Source organism: Podarcis erhardii, assembly GCF_964252035.2.
Source record: "Podarcis erhardii genome assembly, chromosome: 8".
In the NCBI taxonomy this organism is placed as follows: domain Eukaryota; kingdom Metazoa; phylum Chordata; class Lepidosauria; order Squamata; family Lacertidae; genus Podarcis; species Podarcis erhardii.
The window spans coordinates 81687530-81706357 of NC_138499.1; the positions used below are offsets into that span (position 1 = coordinate 81687530).

Below are 18828 nucleotides of genomic sequence, written 5' to 3' on the forward strand. Positions count from 1 at the left end.
ATTAGGAAGAACTTCCTGACAGTAAGAGCTGTTTGACAGTGGAATTTGCTGCCAAGGAGTGTGGTAGAGTCTCCTTCTTTGGAGGTCTTTAAGCAGAGGCTTGACAACCATATGTCAGGAGTGCTCTGATGGTGTTTGCTGCTTGGCAGGGGGTTGGACTCGATGGCCCTTGTGGTCTCTTCCAACTCTATGATTCTATGATTCTAAAAATGATGATTAAAAAAAAAATCATCTGGGAAATCAACTGTAACCACCACCACCACCACCACCAGCAGAAGTCAAATCCCCAATGGTGGTATAGCAGTGGTGCGTTTTCCTGAAAGTAATGGCTTTCAACACTGAAGGTCGCTGGTCCCTCCAATGGAAATTCTAATGAGAAACTGGCCTTTAGCAGGAGGCTCAGAAGGTCAGGGAGGAGAGAGGAGGAGATGTCTGCAGCTTTGGGAAAACCCTGGAGAAACCTACCCATTAACAGTTTGGAAACTGGTTCATGAAGTGGTGCATATATATCTTACGTTTTTCCATGCATCAGGCAGTGGAACATGGTGAAGAGTTCCTGGACACAGGGGAATTAATATTGTTTGGTCTTCTTAAAATACAACTGCAATTCCCACATGCTTCCCAGCTCATTTCTCTTTGGTTCCAAATCTTGCAGTCAAGAATGCAAAAATTCATTTTTTCCACCCATAGACCAGTTCTGGGATCACGATTCTGTCATTTGATGGGGGAAGGACTGGGATTAAGATATATGCTAAAAATTAATCCCCTTCACCTCACAACTTTCTCCTGTTATATTTAATGTGATCCCACCTCCTTTCCAAATAAGAGTCAAGAAGTATCACAATTCAGTTTACTTTTCAAGTTTTGCTATGCTTGAAAATATCAAATTATACTCTGAAAGATATTGTATTTAATTAAAAAAAATTTGCTGTGAAAGAATTTATAGAAGCAATTTCTGGTAGAACTTTTGAAGCATTCATTTTTCATTGTCACCCTAGTTTACATTGTTCTTGGTTTTTCTCTCTCTTTTCCTGTTCAGGCTCTGATCTGGGTCACTAACTACTTTTATAGATCAAATGTGCATGTAATATCATCTTCCGGATCAGAGACCTTTATGCTTCAGGTTCTTTTCGTCGTTTCTGTTTCCTGTTCTCCCCCTTGCTCCTTAAACACCTAAGTATCATTTTGCGGTTTCAAATCTGCATTTGGTTTTTTGTTCCCAGGCATCATTTGGGAGCTCAAAAAACAAGTCAGGTTTCTTGTGACCTTCTTCTCAGTTCAATGATTTCTTCTTCTCAATGATTTTCTGTGCTGGTTGTGCCAACATTATTCAATACCATCCTGTTCTTAGCAGCATTACATTTTGTGATTTGTCCTTCTTATTGTTGTTGTTGTTGTTGGCACCTGTCTATCTCTAGAGACAATGGAGTGCACTTCCAGGGGTGAAGTCAAACCGCTGGAGGATCATAGCACCTTCTGTGGCTGCAGTGACTGGTAACTTATAACTGCTGCCTCCCACATTGTTTTGGCTGCGTTAGCAAAATGTGACCCCTGAGAGCCAGTGTGGTGTAGTGGTTAAGAGCGGTAGACTCGTAATCTGGGGAACCGGGTTCGCGTCTCCGCTCCTCCACATCCTCTGAAGTCTCTCAGCCCCACTCACCTCACAGAGTGTTTGTTGTGGGGGAGGGAGGGAAAGGAGATTGTTAGCCGCTTTGAGACTCCTTTGGGTAGTGATAAAGCAGGATATCAAATCCAAACTCTTCTTCTTCTTCTTCTGAGGCAAAAGCCTGGGCTGTGTGTATGGCTGCCCAGATGACAAGACCCCCCCTCTCGGCCTTGCTGATGTGGTCCAAAGGAAAGCCTTTCTCATGAAGACAGCGGAGGTTTAGGATCAGAGTTGCGATCTCCTAAATGGGCTACCTTTCCAGGTAGACGAGCCCCATCTGCCCCTCACTTCCCTCTACAGCACATGCAGAAACAGCCTTCTTGCCCATTGGACCCACTATTGGTCTCATCCACTCAATCTGCCAGAGCCTTTCTTTGCATGCAGGTGAAGTCCTTGAGAGCCAGTGTGGTGTAGTGGTTAAGAGTGATAGACTCGTAATCTGGGGAACCGGGTTCGCGTCTCCACTCCTCCACTTGCAGCTGCTGGGTGACCTTGGGCCAGTCACACTTCTTTGAAGTCTCTCAGCCCCACTCACCTCACAGTTTGTTGTGGGGGAGGAAGGGAAAGGAGAACGTTAGCCGCTTTGAGACTCCTTCGGGTAGTATCAAATCCAAACTCTTCTTCTTCTTAACTCACTGAGGGTTTAAGACCCATCAGCTGCCCTTACCTGATTTAGCCAACCAGCCAAAACCATTTCCTGGGCGTGTGGCCGTTTTGTTACTACAGCAGAAATAAACAATGGGTTCCACAAAGTAGCATACTGAGATGGTGGCATTACAATCACCCGTTTTCTTCTTCACATTTATGACAAAATCAAGCCATTCTGATCCAAAACTCTCTTTTTAGACCCCACCCCAAGCCAATTTTATTTGTCAGCTTTTACACGAAAAGGTTTAAAAAGCTTTTAAAAAAACAACAGCTCTATACCCAGGAGTCAGTGCACTAGCTGCTTGTTCTCTTATCCTGGCTTTTGTTATGAACAATGGCATTTAACATTTCTGCATCCCGGCCAAATTAGTATTCCTTTTCAGTCAGAGGTTGCAGAAATCTTTTAAAGTTAAAAATACCAATTATCCCCATAAGGCACCCAAATCACAACCTTTATTGATAAACTCTGGATGAGAAGTCAGCGGGGCTAGCAGTGAAATACAAGACATTAAAGTTTCCTTTCTATCTTTCCAAATTATTAACACAAACTTATGTTTCAAATAAGGCAGTTCCCATATTGCATATATTTGTGCTGATTGTTGCAACTCATTTGCAGTTGGGGTTTGGGGAATGCATGCATAGCCATCAGAATTCTGGAAGAAGAGATTCTGTGTTGGGCCCATCAGGGATATTAGATGCAGGAGGAAATATACTAGCATACTGTTATCAGTTCATTTTATTTGTACAGACCTTAAAGGTTATTTGGGGGGGGCATTCTTTTTTTATATATAATTTTTTATTAGCTTTTTTTTAACATATCATTTTCAACAGTAATTAAACATACTTTTACATCTTATTCAAATTTTTGACTTCCATCAATCCTGTCTGAAAATTTTCCAATCTAATCTCTCAGTATGCATTTCTTATCTTCCCTATTACATTTCAAACTCATAACCAATATCTCTATCTTTTTCTACTTTGTAACACTTCGTATATTTCTCCTTACAAAACTACTTGTAGTCCTACTAGCATAATTTATTGATTACAGTTGCTCTTCAAATAATTCATATACTTCTTCCAATCTCCTGTAAATCTCTGGTCCCGCAGGTTTCAAATCCTTCCTGTCATTTTGTCCAATTCTGCATAGTCCATTGATTTCGTCTGCCATTCTTCTTTCTTTGGAATTTCTTCTTGTTTCCATTTCTGGGCTGGGGGGGGGCATTCTTAATTTTCCTGCCTCTTTTGAAATTAGTCCAGCAAGTAGGAACTGCTGCAGCAACACTCTGGTAATGCTAGAAATCCAGAATAGGAATAGTCCATGATGCAATTCTTCCTTAAAAGGCATTGTACCGGTTACTGGTGGAGATGATGGTTTGCTTGATCACCTGCAGGACAACTCATGGTTGCACTCATGGCCTGTTATGTGTGCACCTAACTAGTGTGTGAACAAGTTATTAGATCCAGCTTTTACTTAATTTTTTTAAAACTTATTTTTTTATTAAAGATTTCTTGGTTTACAGAAGTATGTGCAATGTCGCTTTTTTCAAGTTACATTTTCTACAGATCAGTTTCACTTGTTGAGACATTAGGAAGTATTTTTCTTAAAGTATGTGTGGGGTTTTGTGTCAGCGTCACTTGTGCGGGTTCTCTTTACTATTCGCTTGTGTTCCTTTGGTGGTGAGAGAGGTTGGGGTTGGCCTAGAGTGTGGTTGTTTGTTTGTGATTGGCTGTGGTGAACTTTGTTTTCATGTGTGAGTGGGGTGGGTGGGTGTTTTCGGATCAGGTTAGCCATATTGATTTGTATGCTGTTGGTGGATTCTTGTCATTGTCTTGTTGGCCTGTGTATGTGATAAAGGGGAGCCATACCAGGGTGAAGACATCGTCTTCCATTTGTCCCCATGTCAGTTTCAGTTTATTGGTTAGGTTTTCTAATAAGGCTGTTTCCCATACTATTCGGTACCATTGGTCCATGCTTACTCCTGACAAGTCTCTCCAATGTCTGGCTATGATGTTTCTGGCTGCTGAGTGTAGGTGGGTTATGAGCTCTATATGATGTGAGTAGATTTTCCAGCAATTCTCAGGGCTTACAACAGAGTATGTGTAGTTCTCTACATAACATGATATTGACTATCCATACGCTTAATTCTATAATGCGGGAGTTACCATCATGTCACAATTACATCCTTGAAATCTCCCCCTGGCACCCTATGAAGTCTCTGAGCCTCCACCTCACTTCCCTGTTGTTCATGAAGTGGTAAGGGTTGTTACCCTTTTCTCCCTTGAAAAGTACACAGAAACAAAGGGGAAAGCCAATTCCCATTCATTTTTCAAGGCTCAGATTAATTCTTCTGAATTATGTGCCCATGCAGGCACACTTTCTGTCTCTGGGAGGGGACTACTTTAGGGAAGGGAGGAGTGGAGTGGCCAGAAAGGGTGGTGCTGATGGCACTCACTCAAAAATTCAAATGTTCCAATGGGTTTAAAAAGGTAGACGCTCCTTTACCTAAAATGCCACAACATTCTGTCTTCCAGGTGCCTATAACTCTATATCACAGGTCTGATTTTCGTCTTAAATTGGAGGGTAATGCTCAGGACAGGGACGCGGGTGGCGCTGTGGGTTAAACCACAGAGCCTAGGGCTTGCCAATCAGAAGGTCAGCGGTTCGGATCCCCGCGACGGGGTGAGCTCCCGTTGCTTGGTCCCTGCTCCTGCCAACCTAGGAGTTCGAAAGCACCTCAAAGTGCAAGTAGATAAATAGGTACCGCTCCGGTGGGAAGGTAAACGGCGTTTCCGTACGCTGCTCTGGTTTGCCAGAAGCAGCTTAGTCATGCTGGCCACATCTCCCGGAAGCTGTACGCCGGCTCCCTCAGCTAATAAAGCGAGATGAGCGCCACAACCCCAGAGTCGGTCACGACTAGACCTAATGGTCAGGGGTCCCTTTACCTTTACTTTAATGCTCATGACACAGTTTTCACTAGAAAATCATTTTGGATCGTTTTCTGACTCTAATTTTTTTTTGAAGGGCATAATATTTTCTGATGAATGCATGTGTCGTGGATACCACTGATCCATTTTTATTCTGCGGAAAGGAAGTTCCCAACCATTTAGAATTTTTTTTGGGGGGGGAGCCATTAGAATCATTATAAGTTATTATAACACCATCAGTGTACATGGCACTTTCGAGAAAAACATCACTGCCATCCCCACAAAAACCAGCTCTGATGAGCTAACAAATTTCAACTGTAGGAAAGAAAACATAGAAGGAAATGAGAGATTAAGGCTGGTCTCCAAGGGGACAAGCCATAGCCTTCATAGAAGAGGAAGGGTTTTGTTGTGAAGGCAATTGAAGGAAGAGAGAAAAATTGCTCCAAGTAAGTGTTCTGGAAGAGAGCACTGGGAAAAGGAAGGGATAGCATGCAGGAGGCTTGAGGACAATAAAGAGTAGTAGAACTGGAACACAGTGGGCAGTCATGGAAAAAGTAATCTTCCACTAGTGAATTGATGTGGCTGTCACGTCATCACTTGGCTAATCTCGCCATGGTTTTGTACTAATTCTACTCACTTTGTATTCTTGTACAATTCCTTCTCCATTCCAAGGAAAGCTGCCCCTTCATATTATCAAGAGAAGGAAAAGCAGTGTCTTGACTAATCATCTAAAATTAACTACATAGCGGGGAGCTGTCTCTTTAATGTAGCAAACGAAGGCATAATGAGATCTGCTGTTGGAACTAGACAAATTTCAAACTGGAACAGGCCACACATTATTCATGGTGAGGGCTATTAGTCATTCGAGCAATGTATCTTGGGACCTGATGATGGTTGAGAAATGAGTAATCAATGGATCTTAGGCCTAATTCTCAATGAGGTAGTAAACCTGTATCTATGCTGTGCAACTTCTGTTTGCAGGTGTCGGCTGGCAGGAATGAATGCTCTTCCATGCAAAATAATTTCCCACATATGTCAACTAGAATGCCAAAGGCCAAGATTCCCATCTAACCTTTCTTTTGGCATGCAAGCTTTTTCTGTGTAGATTTTTATTTTTATTTTGTATGGAGAAGCATTGAACTTGCAGGTAGTACAATCTGAGGGTAGTGAAGCCAAAAGATGGCTGGGTGAGAACTAGGCCACATTTTAAAAGCTTTGTTCTGGATTATCTAGAAACGATGGGTCTCCTTTGATGAGAACAGAAAGTGTCATGGGTGAATTGGCTCATAGGGACACAGGACATTTTCTGCAGAGCATATTAGGGCCATTTGACTTCAGGAGGATATGTTTGTACCACTCCCTTCGCTCCAGCAATTTATTTTTTTTTTTGGGGGGGGTAAAATTTATACCCTGCCCTTCAGTTCTAATTAGCATTTCCAGGAGAGTTTACAACAAGCAATGCAAAATTTCCAAGAATATAATGCAGCAGTTGAGTTAATTTTAGATGGTTAATAAAAACACTGCTTTTCCTTCTCTTGATTATCTGAAGGGACATAATCAAACAAGGGTTAAAAGGAAATCTTGTCCCAGTTCAGCCATTCCCCCTACCACCACCCCCGCCAGTAATCTGGGGTATCATGTAAATGACAGTGATGTGATGGCATTTAGTGTTCTTGTCAGAGAAGCATTAGGGTTGCTGCTTCTTTTTTGTCCTGATCAGTGGGTGCCATGCTGTAACTGTGACTCATGCTTTCCTTTCTGGCTCAGGACATGTGGTCAGGGCCTGCAGAGCACATGCTTCAAAAGGCACTCTATTTGTAGAAAATATAAAAGCACAAGGAGCTGAAAGCATGCATGCAAAGACAATTAACATTTTAGTTTACCTATTTAAAAACACGATGACACCACGGCTGAGAACAGGCATGCAACAGAATGAAGTAGTGTAGCCCTTGAGCTGATAGAATCGACTGCAGGTCAGGAGTGCCATTTTTTTAATGCTCTCATGTAAACATTTATTATTATTTTTTTAAAAAAACATTCCTTCAAATAGAAAAGCAACACATCAGGGAGTTTACATACTGATTTTCTCCCTGCTATTCTAGTTACCTGCTTGCAGAAAGTTATTTTTACTTGTAGTTGTACTTAGAGAAGCATCTAAATAGGTAATTCCTCACCTGCAGTTTGAAACCCTCTTTTCCACTTCCAAATTCTTCTGCCTTCTTCTGCGGCATCTGACTCTAGTCTTAGATGCCATGCTGTATCCTGAGAGCAGGCTACCCTTCCATTGGACGCTCACAACCTGATTTTGCATGTTCACAACTCCATTCCGTTCTGATATCTCCTGAGAGTGCATTTCAGGTAGTTTCGCTCTACCACACCTGATCCAGTTTCTCTACACTTCAAGCTCTTCTTGCCTGTATTTTTTGAGAAGAGTGTGCTCATGAAGTAATGTATTTTTTTTTTTTTGCAGCCGGTGGTGTTTGTGTGGATATTAGGAATATAGGAAGCTGTTTGTTTTTTTTATCAAGTCAGCCTCTTTGGTCCACCTGTATTGTTTACAATGACTGGCTGTCCAGGTTTTTGGACATAGTCTTGTCCCATCTCTACCTGGATGTGCCGGGAACTGAACTTGGAACCTGCTCTGCATTCAAAGCTGCATTCTCTGTCACTGAGCTACAGACTCCCCCTAAAAGATTTTGCAGGCTGCCAAGTTTACTGAGAGTTAGGCAGGTGGTCAATTAATAACGATAATAGAATTGTAGTGTTGGAATACTACAATGCTACCTGCAGTAAAGGAATATCTTCTTTCTTTGGCGATTACTTGTAGCCGAGTAAGATTGTCTTCCATAAACACGGTTTTAACAATGAGTCCGTAAGTGACTGTGGAGGCCGATACTGGATCCATACATCCTTCCACAGTGGGGACATTGGTTTCCAGACCAGAGTTGATCATGGTGTGGATTTGCCAAGCGTGCCTTCCTCTTAGCACATTTCTCCCTTACTTCCTGAGTTTGAGTGTCTTCAAAGCCCATGACACCTTTGGTAAAGGCTATTCTCCAACTGGAGCGCTTGCAGGCCAGTGTTTCCCAGTTGTTGGTGTTTATACTACATTTTTTTAGATTTGCCTTGAGACAGTCTTTAAACCTCTTTTGTTGACCACCAGCATTACGCTTTCCATTTTAAAGTTCGGAATAGAGTAGTTCCTTTGGAAGATGATCCCACTCGCTGGATCATCACCTTGTCGTGGTGAGTGGGCTTGCATGTTCCTCTGACCCTTGTGAGCAAAAGGAATATGCAAGGAATATGCAACTGCCCCATACAGGGATCGAACCTGCAACTTTGGGGTTATCAGCACCACACTCTAACCAACTGGTGCTGCGATGCATTCTAGTCCCCAGGAACAAAGCAGTATATACAAGTGGGGTGACAGAGGCACAACCTAGGCAACGATAGGCAGTAGGTGTGCAATATTGGCAGTTAAATGCAATGTCTTTTTTATTATTTATTTATTTATTTATTTATTTATTTGGAATAATTAATCCCTTCTTCCTGCGGCACACTCCCACCCTGCAAGGTGGTAGATGAATCGGCTAGATATGAAAGCAGGAGCCCAGGCAGAGTGATAGCTTTGAAGTTCTTGTTGGACCTTTGCCTGCAGTATAGTAAATTGTGGTGGCAGAGGAGGAGGAAACTGGAAGCCTGACTCTCACCTTGCCAAATTTTGCCCAAGTCTGAGGGTAATATCTCACAGGGAGGAAAGCACATAACTGGAAGACTACACTAGGTGCACAACTGATTATTTCTAGCACTAGGAGAGGTCTGTGGTGCTTAGGTATAGTTTACTTAAATGTTTCTCTTAACTGAAATTGTCTCTGGGGTCATTTCCACATTTGGGTCTGGTCCAGTTCTGCACACTGTCCCCATGGTGTCTGCATCGAAGTGCTATTTTCCCATTTACCGTATTTTTCGCCCTATAGGACGCACTTTTCCCCCTCCAAAAATGAAGGGGAAATGTGTGTGCGTCCTATGGGGCGAATGCAGGGTTTCGCTGAAGCTTGGAGAGCGAGAGGGGTCGGTGCGCACCGACCCCTCTCTCTCTCTCCAGGCTTCAGGAAGCTATCCGTAAGCCTGGGGAGCCCGTGGGAGTTCCCGCAGGGCTCCCTAGGCTGCGGATAGCAGCCTGCTGCCCGGAGCGCGGGGTGCACTAAAGCAGAGCGCCCCGCGCTTCGGGAAGCCCTGCGGCCTAGGGAGCCCTGCGGGAGTTCCCACGGCTGGGGGGGGAGGAATAAATTTATTTTTATTTATTCCCCCCCCCAAAAAAAACCTAGGTGTGTCCTATGGGCCGGTGCGTCCTATAGGGCGAAAAATATGGTAATCCACAGAACATTCAGTAAGTGGGAAAGTGGCACAGAAATAAGGGGGAAAGGGTGTCATTTTGATGAGGGACAGTGTTATATGGATGCTGCAAATACACACACACACACACACACACACACACACACAAATGTTTCATGCATGAGCCGCACCCGAGTGCTCAATAAACTGCCAGGTTGAAGCCCACTCCCCCTGATTATTTAGCAAGTTATGATGCAGAATGCACACTTTCCGACTTTTTTATTTTCTTCTATACACAACTAGAAGCCTCCTTTAAGGGTGGGAAATGACTTATACAAAATCCGAGAGACTGTACACTTTTGTGGCATGTGCTTAAATGAAATGGAAAGGCATGTCACAGGCGTACTACCCCTCCCGCCCCCGCCCCCCAATTGAGGCATGCCGCAGCCTTGGGGCCTTGTCGCAGCTGTTAATCCAGCTTGTGATATGCATTTCACTTCTGCAAAGAGACATGCCAGGAAATACTGCAGCTCTAATTGCACAGTGTTAGAGTGCATGGAACATATTATATTTATTGGGTTATAGTTCTTCCTTGATATTAATAGTCAAAAACAGGGCTGACAAATGGAGGCAAGCACTGAGATAATAAAACCTCTGACTAGTATTGACGCCATCCTGCTGGCTGCCACAGTGCTTTTCCAGGAACACATAACAGCTCAATTCAGCTAGCCCCAGAATTCACCACTTGTTGAGGAATAATAATAATAATAATAATAATAATAATAGGATACTATAGAAAACATGATTGTGCTTATTGTCTTTTATTCAAGCTAGAGCCTTGTCTCTCATGTGTAGGGTTGTTGTTTAGTCGTTTAGTCGTGTCCGACTCTTTGTGACCCCATGGACCAGAGCACGCCAGGCACTCCTGTCTTCCACTGCCTCCCGCAGTTTGGTCAAACTCATGTTCGTAGCTTCGAGAACACTATCCAGCCATCTCGTCCTCTGTCGTCCCCTTCTCCTTGTGCCCTCCATCTTTCCCAACATCAGGGTCTTTTCCAGGGAGTCTTCTCTTCTCATGAGGTGGCCAAAGTATTGGAGCCTCAGCTTCAGGATCTGTCCTTCCAGTAAGCACTCAGGGCTGATTTCCTTAAGAACTGATAGGTTTGATCTTCTTGCAGTCCATGGGACTCTCCAGAGTTTCCTCCAGCACCAAATGTGTAGGGTTAATGTGGCTTTAAAATGTAAAATGAAAAAAGATTCACTAAATCACAGGGCAGGTAGTTAGCTAATTGATATAGTTAATGTGATAAAATCGTTGAGAAGGTGAATCAATTAAATGAAGTCAGGTATTCCAAGTGGGGGAGGGAATTGCTCTCAGAAGTAGTCCCAGATGCACATAACCCACAAGAATCACCAACCAACCCAAGGACATAGTGTTGCTCTCCTCTGTCATGAGTCCCGTGGCAATGCCTTTGAGAAAGTGGTCGGCTGTGGAAGTGGAATGGGAGGAGATGGAGAGTTGGAACTGAATGACCTATGAATGGGTTATTATTGCAGGGCCATTGTGTTTTCCCTGGTCTGAGACTACCCACCACCCAACATTTCCATATTACCCCATGTTTTCTTACCCTTCATCCATTTCCCACTCAGTTACCGTTTCATAGAGCCAGCGTGGTGTAGTGGTTAAGAGCAGTAGACTCGTAATCTGGTGAACCGGGTTCGATTCCCTGCTCCTCCATATCTGGCTGCTGGGTAACCTTGGGCTAGTCACACTTCTCTGAAGTCTCTCAGCCCCATTCACCTCACAGAGTGTTTGTGTTTGTTGTGGGGGAGGAAGGCAAAGGAGAATGTTAGCCGCTTTGAGACTCCCTAGGGTAGTGATAAAGCGGGATATCAAATCCAAACTCTATTTGCACTCCCTGCCTTACTCATGAGGTTTTCTTTTTTAAATGGTCATAGATTCATGGACTGCCCAAAACAAGTCATTTTTGTTGTCTTCATTTCCTCATCTGCGCCTGGCGATAATATAGTGACCTAGTTCTCAGGAGTTTTAGGAGGAGAAACAACGTTTTGCTTTTTGTTTTTTTGTTTTTTAAAAAGGAGATGACCAACTTGGTTTGGGAATGGATTTTTTTTTTTTTACAGACTTTTTACCGTTTAGATTTTTCTCTTTTCTTGCTGTGAGGGAGCAAGATAGGGAATTGAAGGACAGGGATGGAAGAACAAATGATATGATGAGGTCCTGTTAGACTTGCATCAGGAAGGACTGGATTCCAGTATGAACTTTGCTCATGGTTTGGCCTTGGGCAAATCTCTTGCCTTGGTTCCCCATGGGTAGATGAAGATAATAGTTGCCTTGGTAGATCAGGTTATGACAGTATTTTGTTTTTGCCAGTGGCTACTCAAATGCCTCCTACAAGGAAGGCACAATGGTGGAGGTCGAAATATTAGAAACAGGCAGATCTTTCATTTATCTGCTATGGCTAATGGCCATGGATAAACATACACTCCATAAATTTGTCTAATAATTTTTCAGCAGCTGCCTACATTTTTAAAAAAATCTACAACCACATTTTGTAGTCATGAATTACGTGTAAATTATGAGTTGCATGAAGTAATGGCTCTTTTTTTCAGACCTAAAGTTCTCAGTCCACCTTCATTGGGTAGTCAGGGAGAACATTTTCATTCACAATATTCATGCCCCTTGTTTTCCTCTGGAAGCTGGAAAACTTCACTAGGGAAAATGCTCCCACTGTGATTATTTTAGTTGACCTTTTCCATATTTATTGCAGCCATTTTGAGATTGGAATAATCTAGTGATGGAGTGTTTTGAGGCTGTTGAAGATTTGGAGGCAAATTGTTAAACATCATTTCATGTCACACTTTTATCTTTTCATTGTTGTATCTCATTTTCTTACTTGTTTATTTTAGTAAGCAGTATTTGTACAGAACAACAGCCTATAAAAATTAAAGATAAAGCACACAAGCACACATGCAGAGGTCAGCTCAGGAGGTTTCTACTGACAGGGACCTCCTTCCTGTTCTTTTGATGCATTTTATGTGATGTATATATTATTCAGAGTCCTCTAATATGTGGTCAATATCAGTCTCTGATTGGTGATTGGTATTGTTACTCCTGTCTGTAAAACCAGTCCTTTATTTATTTATTTATTTATTTATTTATTTTATCATATCAACTTATTCACTTCCCTATACCTGGAGGTCTCGGGGTGGTTCACAACAAGACCAAAATCACAACAAAAGCAGCAACCCAGTAACTCCCCCCCAAGCCACATTCTAAAAGGTTGTTGGATGTCAATAAGATCAACCAAAAGCTAAAGGTAAAGGGACCCCTGACCATTAGGTCCAGTCGTGGCCGACTCTGGGGTTGCGGCAATCATCTCGCTTTATTGGCCAAGGGAGTCGGCCTACAGCTTCTGGGTCATGTGGCCAGCATGACTAAGCCGCTTCTGGTGAACCAGAGCAGCGCACGGAAATGCCATTTACCTTCCCCCCAGAGTGGTACCTATTTATCTACTTGCACTTTGACGTGCTTTCGAACTGCTAGGTTGGCAGGAGCAGGGACCGAACAATGGGAGCTCACCAAAGGCCTGGTTACTATGGGGAGCCACTGAAGAGAAGGCCTGTTCTCGTGTTGCCACCCTCCGGACCTCTCAAGGAGGAGGCACACGAAGAAGGGCCTCAGATGATGAACACATCATCTGGGTCAGTTTGTATGGGGAGAGGCGGTCCTTGAGATATTGCGGTCCATTGTAATAAGGCTTGCATTCTTAGGGCCAAACACTGAGTTCCCACGCCGTCTGTTGTTTATTGTGAATACGGGGGGCAGGGTGTAGTTTGCAGAGGAGAATTGGTGGGTGCAGGAATGAGTAAGCAGCCCATTCAGGCTCACTGGTTACCCTCTGCATTGGAGACATGGAGGCAAGGGGATTCCACCCTTGCTTCATAATGTATAGTTCCACCCTTACTGACATTGTAGGGAGCTCATACAGAGATGAATACTCAGGCAAATGACTGCATTCTCCTTTGTGGCTGCACGGTTTTATAAAGAGAGGAGAGTTTTCCAGGTTGCAACTTGACAAAACTCATTCATTTGCTTAAAAAGAAGATAATGGGTGGGTGTGGGCATTGTACAACTATATCAGTTCATCTGTGTTGGAGGAAATCACAGATATGCCACTAACTCTCTCAAAACATTAGGAAGAACTTCCTGACAGTAAGAGCTGTTCGACAGTGGAATTTGCTGCCAAGGAGTGTGGTGGAGTCTCCTTCTTTGGAGGTCTTTAAGCAGAGGCTTGACAACCATATGTCAGGAGTGCTTGGATGGTGTTTCCTGCTTGGCAGGGGGTTGGGCTCGATGGCCCTTGTGGTCTCTTCCAACTCTATGATTCTATGAAAACCTATATATAAAAAAATCTTCATAGATTTAAAATTGACGGAGAGAAATAATGTTTCATTCAGCATGCAAGTCACCACATTTTTCGTTATTTTGCAAAAGATAGTAGCATAAATGGATTCAGAAGAGGATCGTATTAAATTAACGAAGCACCGGTCCATCAATACTGATCAGCTGAGATGCATTAACTGTTAACATGGGGATGCACCTCTGTTCTTAAGGTGTCTCCACTCGCCAGTTCTCTTATTTTCTGGAAACTGAGAGCAAACTACGGGAGGCGCATTGACTTGTAATTGTTTAATGGCTTCTTGAGTGTTGCCAGCCTGACTCCCAGGCTCATGCTGAGAAGCAGCTCTGAGAAAGTGGCTCATCATGGAATTAAGCGTAAGATTGCAGCTTTTCATGCCCCTGTGCAATTGCAAAACTACAAAGACACAGGAGCTGTGACTTACTTCACAGTTACCGTATTTTTGCTCTATAAGATGCACCAGACAACAAGACGCACCTAGTTTTTGGAGGAGGGAAACAAGAAAAAAAATATATTCTGAATCTCAGAAGCCAGAACAGCAAGAGGGATCGATCGCTACACAGTGAAAGCAGCGATCCCTCTTGCTCTTCTGGCTTCTGGGATAGCTGCGCAGCCTGCATTCGCTCCATAAGACGCACACACATTTCCCCTTACTTTTTAGGAGGGAAAAAATGAGTCTTATAGAGCAAAAAATATGGTACTCTGTATATGGTCCTTTTCTGAGGAATACTATGAGAGTAAAAAAGAAGAGCAAGATGGTTTGTTTGTTTTTAATCCCTCCAAAGATCTCTTATGCGGACCATTGCCCTGGTCCTATCAGCCGCCACCAGTGTGGTAGAGTGAGAGTGGGAAATATTTGGCATTGTTCACTTAATTAAATACGTTTTGATTAGTCATCACTATTAAGAGCACACAGAGTTCCTATTAGTGTTCTTTAGACATAGGCGACATTTTTTTCCGTGGTTCATTTGGAATATGACGATGAAATGTGCTCTAATTTGAACAGTAATTGTTTGTGTTAGATGTTGTACCAGTACGAATTATCTTTTGTGAATAAGAGTACAAAGTGGGGTGGAATCTCTTTGAGCATCTTACGACCTTGGTTCTCTCTAGAACTGAATGTTGTCAGATTTCTGCTGCATAATGAAAAGCATTATAAATGCTTGTTGTACACCCAGTGCCAGGGATGGAAATTTATCTCTTTCCCCTCTCCCCTTTTTTGCACATTGAGATAAGTAGACCAGAGGAAACATCTCATTAGCTACATCAATTCTGGTGCATTAGAGAAATACTTTGCACCAGGGCTTTTTTCCAGCCAGAACTCAGCAGAACTCAGTTCTGGCACCTCTCAGGTGGGTGCCATTGCCATTCTAAGAGAACAAGGGAGGTGTTCATTCTGAGTTCCAGCACCTCTTTTTTTCTAGAAAAACAGCACTGCTTTGCACACAGCTAAAGAACTGTGGCCTATCTTGACTGGCACAGAGGAAAAAAGGAAGTAAAAATGGGAAGATAAATAAAGTGATACCCATATTAACTTTCCATTGCTCTAAGAGGCACGGTATACCACTAGTTCCAGTCCTGGTTGCTCCTGCTATTAAGGTGGGATGCATTTTATAAACAAACAAATACATTTACTGGCGTTTGTGGATGTGGGCTTTTGCTCTGGCATAGAGTACTGTCGTTGTCACACTGCAGAAAGCAAAAGTTATTTCTATATTATTAACAGACGTGAGAACGTAGTATATCTAAAGCTACTTCAGGAAATAATAATGAGAAATTTATAGGATGCTGTCTTTCAGAAGTTGTTGTGATTGCTTTTATGTTTGCTGTGGACCTTATGTATGACTCACCCATTCCCCTTTGCGCTATACTCCAGACTGGCATAGCACAGTGGCTAAAAAACAGAGCTACAAATCAGGAAGTCCCTGAATCTTGCATCTGCCGTGATTTTACTATGTAGCCTTACGCAAGCCACTCTTTCAGACTACCCTCTGCCCCTCCCCACCTGATGATCAGTGTGGTGCAGTGGTTAGAGCATGGATAGGCAAACTAAGGCCCGGGGGCCGGATCCGGCCCAATCGCCTTCTAAATCCAGCCCGCGGACCGTCCAGGAATCAGCGTGTTTCTACATGAGTAGAATGTGTCCTTTTATTTAAAATGCATCTCTGGGTTATTTGGGGGGCATAGGAATTTGTTCATTCCCCCCCCCAAAAAATATATAGTCTGGCTCCCCACAAGGTCTGAGGGACAGTGGACCGGCCCCCTGATGAAAAATTTGCTGACCCCTGGGTTAGAGTGTTGGACTAAGACCTGGGAGATCAGAGTTCAGATCCCCACTTGATTTACCTTGGAACCTGTGTCTGCACTAAATCAAGTGACAAGGCTCTTTGTTTGTTTATTTATTTATTTATGTTGCGGGTGGCGCTGTGGTCTAAACCACTGAGCCTAGGGCTTGCCGATCGGAAGGTCGGCGGTTCGAATCCCTGCGGCGGGGTGAGCTCCTGTTGCTCGGTCCCTGCTCCTGCCAACCTAGCAGTTCGAAAGCACGTCAAAGTGCAAGTAGATAAATAGGTACCGCTCCAGCGGGAAGGTAAACGGCGTTTCCGTTTCACCAGAAGCGGCTTAGTCATGCTGGCCACATGACCTGGAGAAACTGTCTGCGGACAAAACGCCAGCTCCCTCGGCCAGTAAAGCGAGATGGGCGCCGCAACCCCAGAGTCATTCGCGACTGGACTTAACTGTCAGGGGTCCTTTACCTTTTTTGAGTTACTTTATGATCTCAGTATAGCAGCCAGTGGCTCTTTTGTTAGGAAAAGTTAACAGCTATGGCCCCACGAGGGGCTTAAGCCCTTAAGTACAACCAAACCCTAAGCACTGTCATTATACTCTGTTGCCACTCTGGTTAGCTTTGAATCTGGAGCAGAATGCTGATTCACTCAGGGCTGGTTCAAACATTCATGTCTGTCCTTTGGTGTCTGCAGCACTGGGTGATGGTTCCCTTGCATAGAAGAGCTATAGTAGAGCTAACACTTCCGACAGAACTTCAAAGTCTTCCTCACATTTAGTGCTTCCCAATGGAGGCAGTTCACACATCCAGCTGCCATCTGTCAAGTGTTGAACCACCAACCAAAGGATGAGAAACCCAGTGAGATAATACATGTATAGACTAGTTTCTCCCAAAATTCACATTAAGGGGGTGACTTTCAGTAGCAATGACCCCACACTAGAATACTTTGCATTATGAATAATGGAAGATACAACTTTTGTAATTACTCAGTAGCTATGACTTGGATCTCAGGTGTTTTCTCTGTGTAGGTAAAAGGGTGGTGCTTGGCAATGCCCCCCTGCCAATATATACCCACACCAGCAGCTGTTGGCAGGGTGGTGTTCTCTGAATGTCCAGCTCCTGCATTACAGGGAGGGGTGAGGCAGTGGCGAGGTCAGTGTGGTGCAAACACACTGGCAGGAGTGCATGGTTAGCTCCATTGGTGCTTTTGCACTATGCTGACTTTGCTGTTGGATCTCTCTCTCTCTCTCTCTCTCTCTCTCTCTCTCTCACACACACACACACACACACACACCTCCCTGTAAGCAGCAGTAACAAAGGTGGCAGGCAGTCAGGTGAGCACCGCTGCCCTCCCCTGCTGACTGCTCCTGCCTCACACCGTTCCCAAGTTTGTGTGTTTTCAGTTCTGCTTCCTGTATGTGGAGTTTGTTGACTTCTTCCTTATTTAACACAGGCACAAGCTTAATTGGCTGGAGCATGCACACACAAAAATCTGCACAGTTATTCACACCCAAGTACATTTCCTGTGCTTATGTGTTATATATTGGATGGGTCTGCCTATATTGAGGCTTTCAGCTTAACTATGTGCAATCCACACCTTTCTTTTCTGTGTTTCCTTGCCCGCAATGGAATTGATAAAATAATTGACTCCCTGTGTGTATATGTGACCTTTAAGTTAATTGCTTGTCAGCCCTGCAAGAATGCAACATTTATTTATATAGATATTGCCTGCGATTTGGGTGGGGGTGGGCGGTTGATCTATCTATCTTTGCAGTGATAGACTTGGCTTTGGGCAGCTATTCAGCATAAAAAGACCAATGGCCTTCGCCAGCAGATTCCCCTATATCATCATTATTGCATAACTGCTCCAGCACAGCCTTGCACAAGTCTCAGGTTACTTTATAAAATGGGTTCTGTAAGTGTAATTCTCTTTAGTTCATCAAGGTCTCTGATTTCCAAGTGTATTTTTAATAAGAAAAGTCCAGATTAGATAGTTGATCTCATTGTCATTTAGAGTGAACTGTAGCTTTATAAGGTTGTCTATTTACTTTATTTAGGGTCAAGTTATGTTCAGAAATGGAGAGAGGATGGGGACAATCAAATTTACACAGTTCCAAGGTAGGTGACAGATATTTATTTATCCATTTGCATTTATATTATTGCAGTTTGTAAAGCATGCGAATGTGAGATGCATTTGTCCTAATAGCCACTTTGCACTGTATAGTAGGTTGAAAGGAAATTAACTGAATATGTGGTAATAAAACGTGGCAGAATGCCCAGAAATAATGGGTTCTCCTTTTTGTCAGTGGGGCGGGGGAATGCATTGTGTGAAACTCTCTCTACTTTGAGGCTGGCCTTCTTTGCTTACAAAAATACATGGCAACCTACATGTGATCTGGCATACAGATTGGATAAGTGTGCTGAAAATGTATTTTATAGAAATAACATGTGCTAACCTCTTGTCCCGCATGAAAAGTGAGACATATTTAGAACTTAGAAAATGAGAGCTACTGCTCTAATAA

At 43.3% G+C, this 18828-nt stretch overlaps 1 protein-coding gene across 1 annotated transcript in view; it reads left to right on the forward strand.

The window, feature by feature from the left end:
- Positions 1-18828, forward strand: part of GABBR2 (gamma-aminobutyric acid type B receptor subunit 2) — a 301965-nt gene that overhangs the window by 147414 nt on the left and 135723 nt on the right. The window contains exon 8 of the mRNA XM_081872653.1: positions 18364-18424. Coding sequence (XP_081728779.1) covers positions 18364-18424 — 61 coding nt within the window. The remainder of the gene's footprint in view (positions 1-18363; positions 18425-18828) is intronic.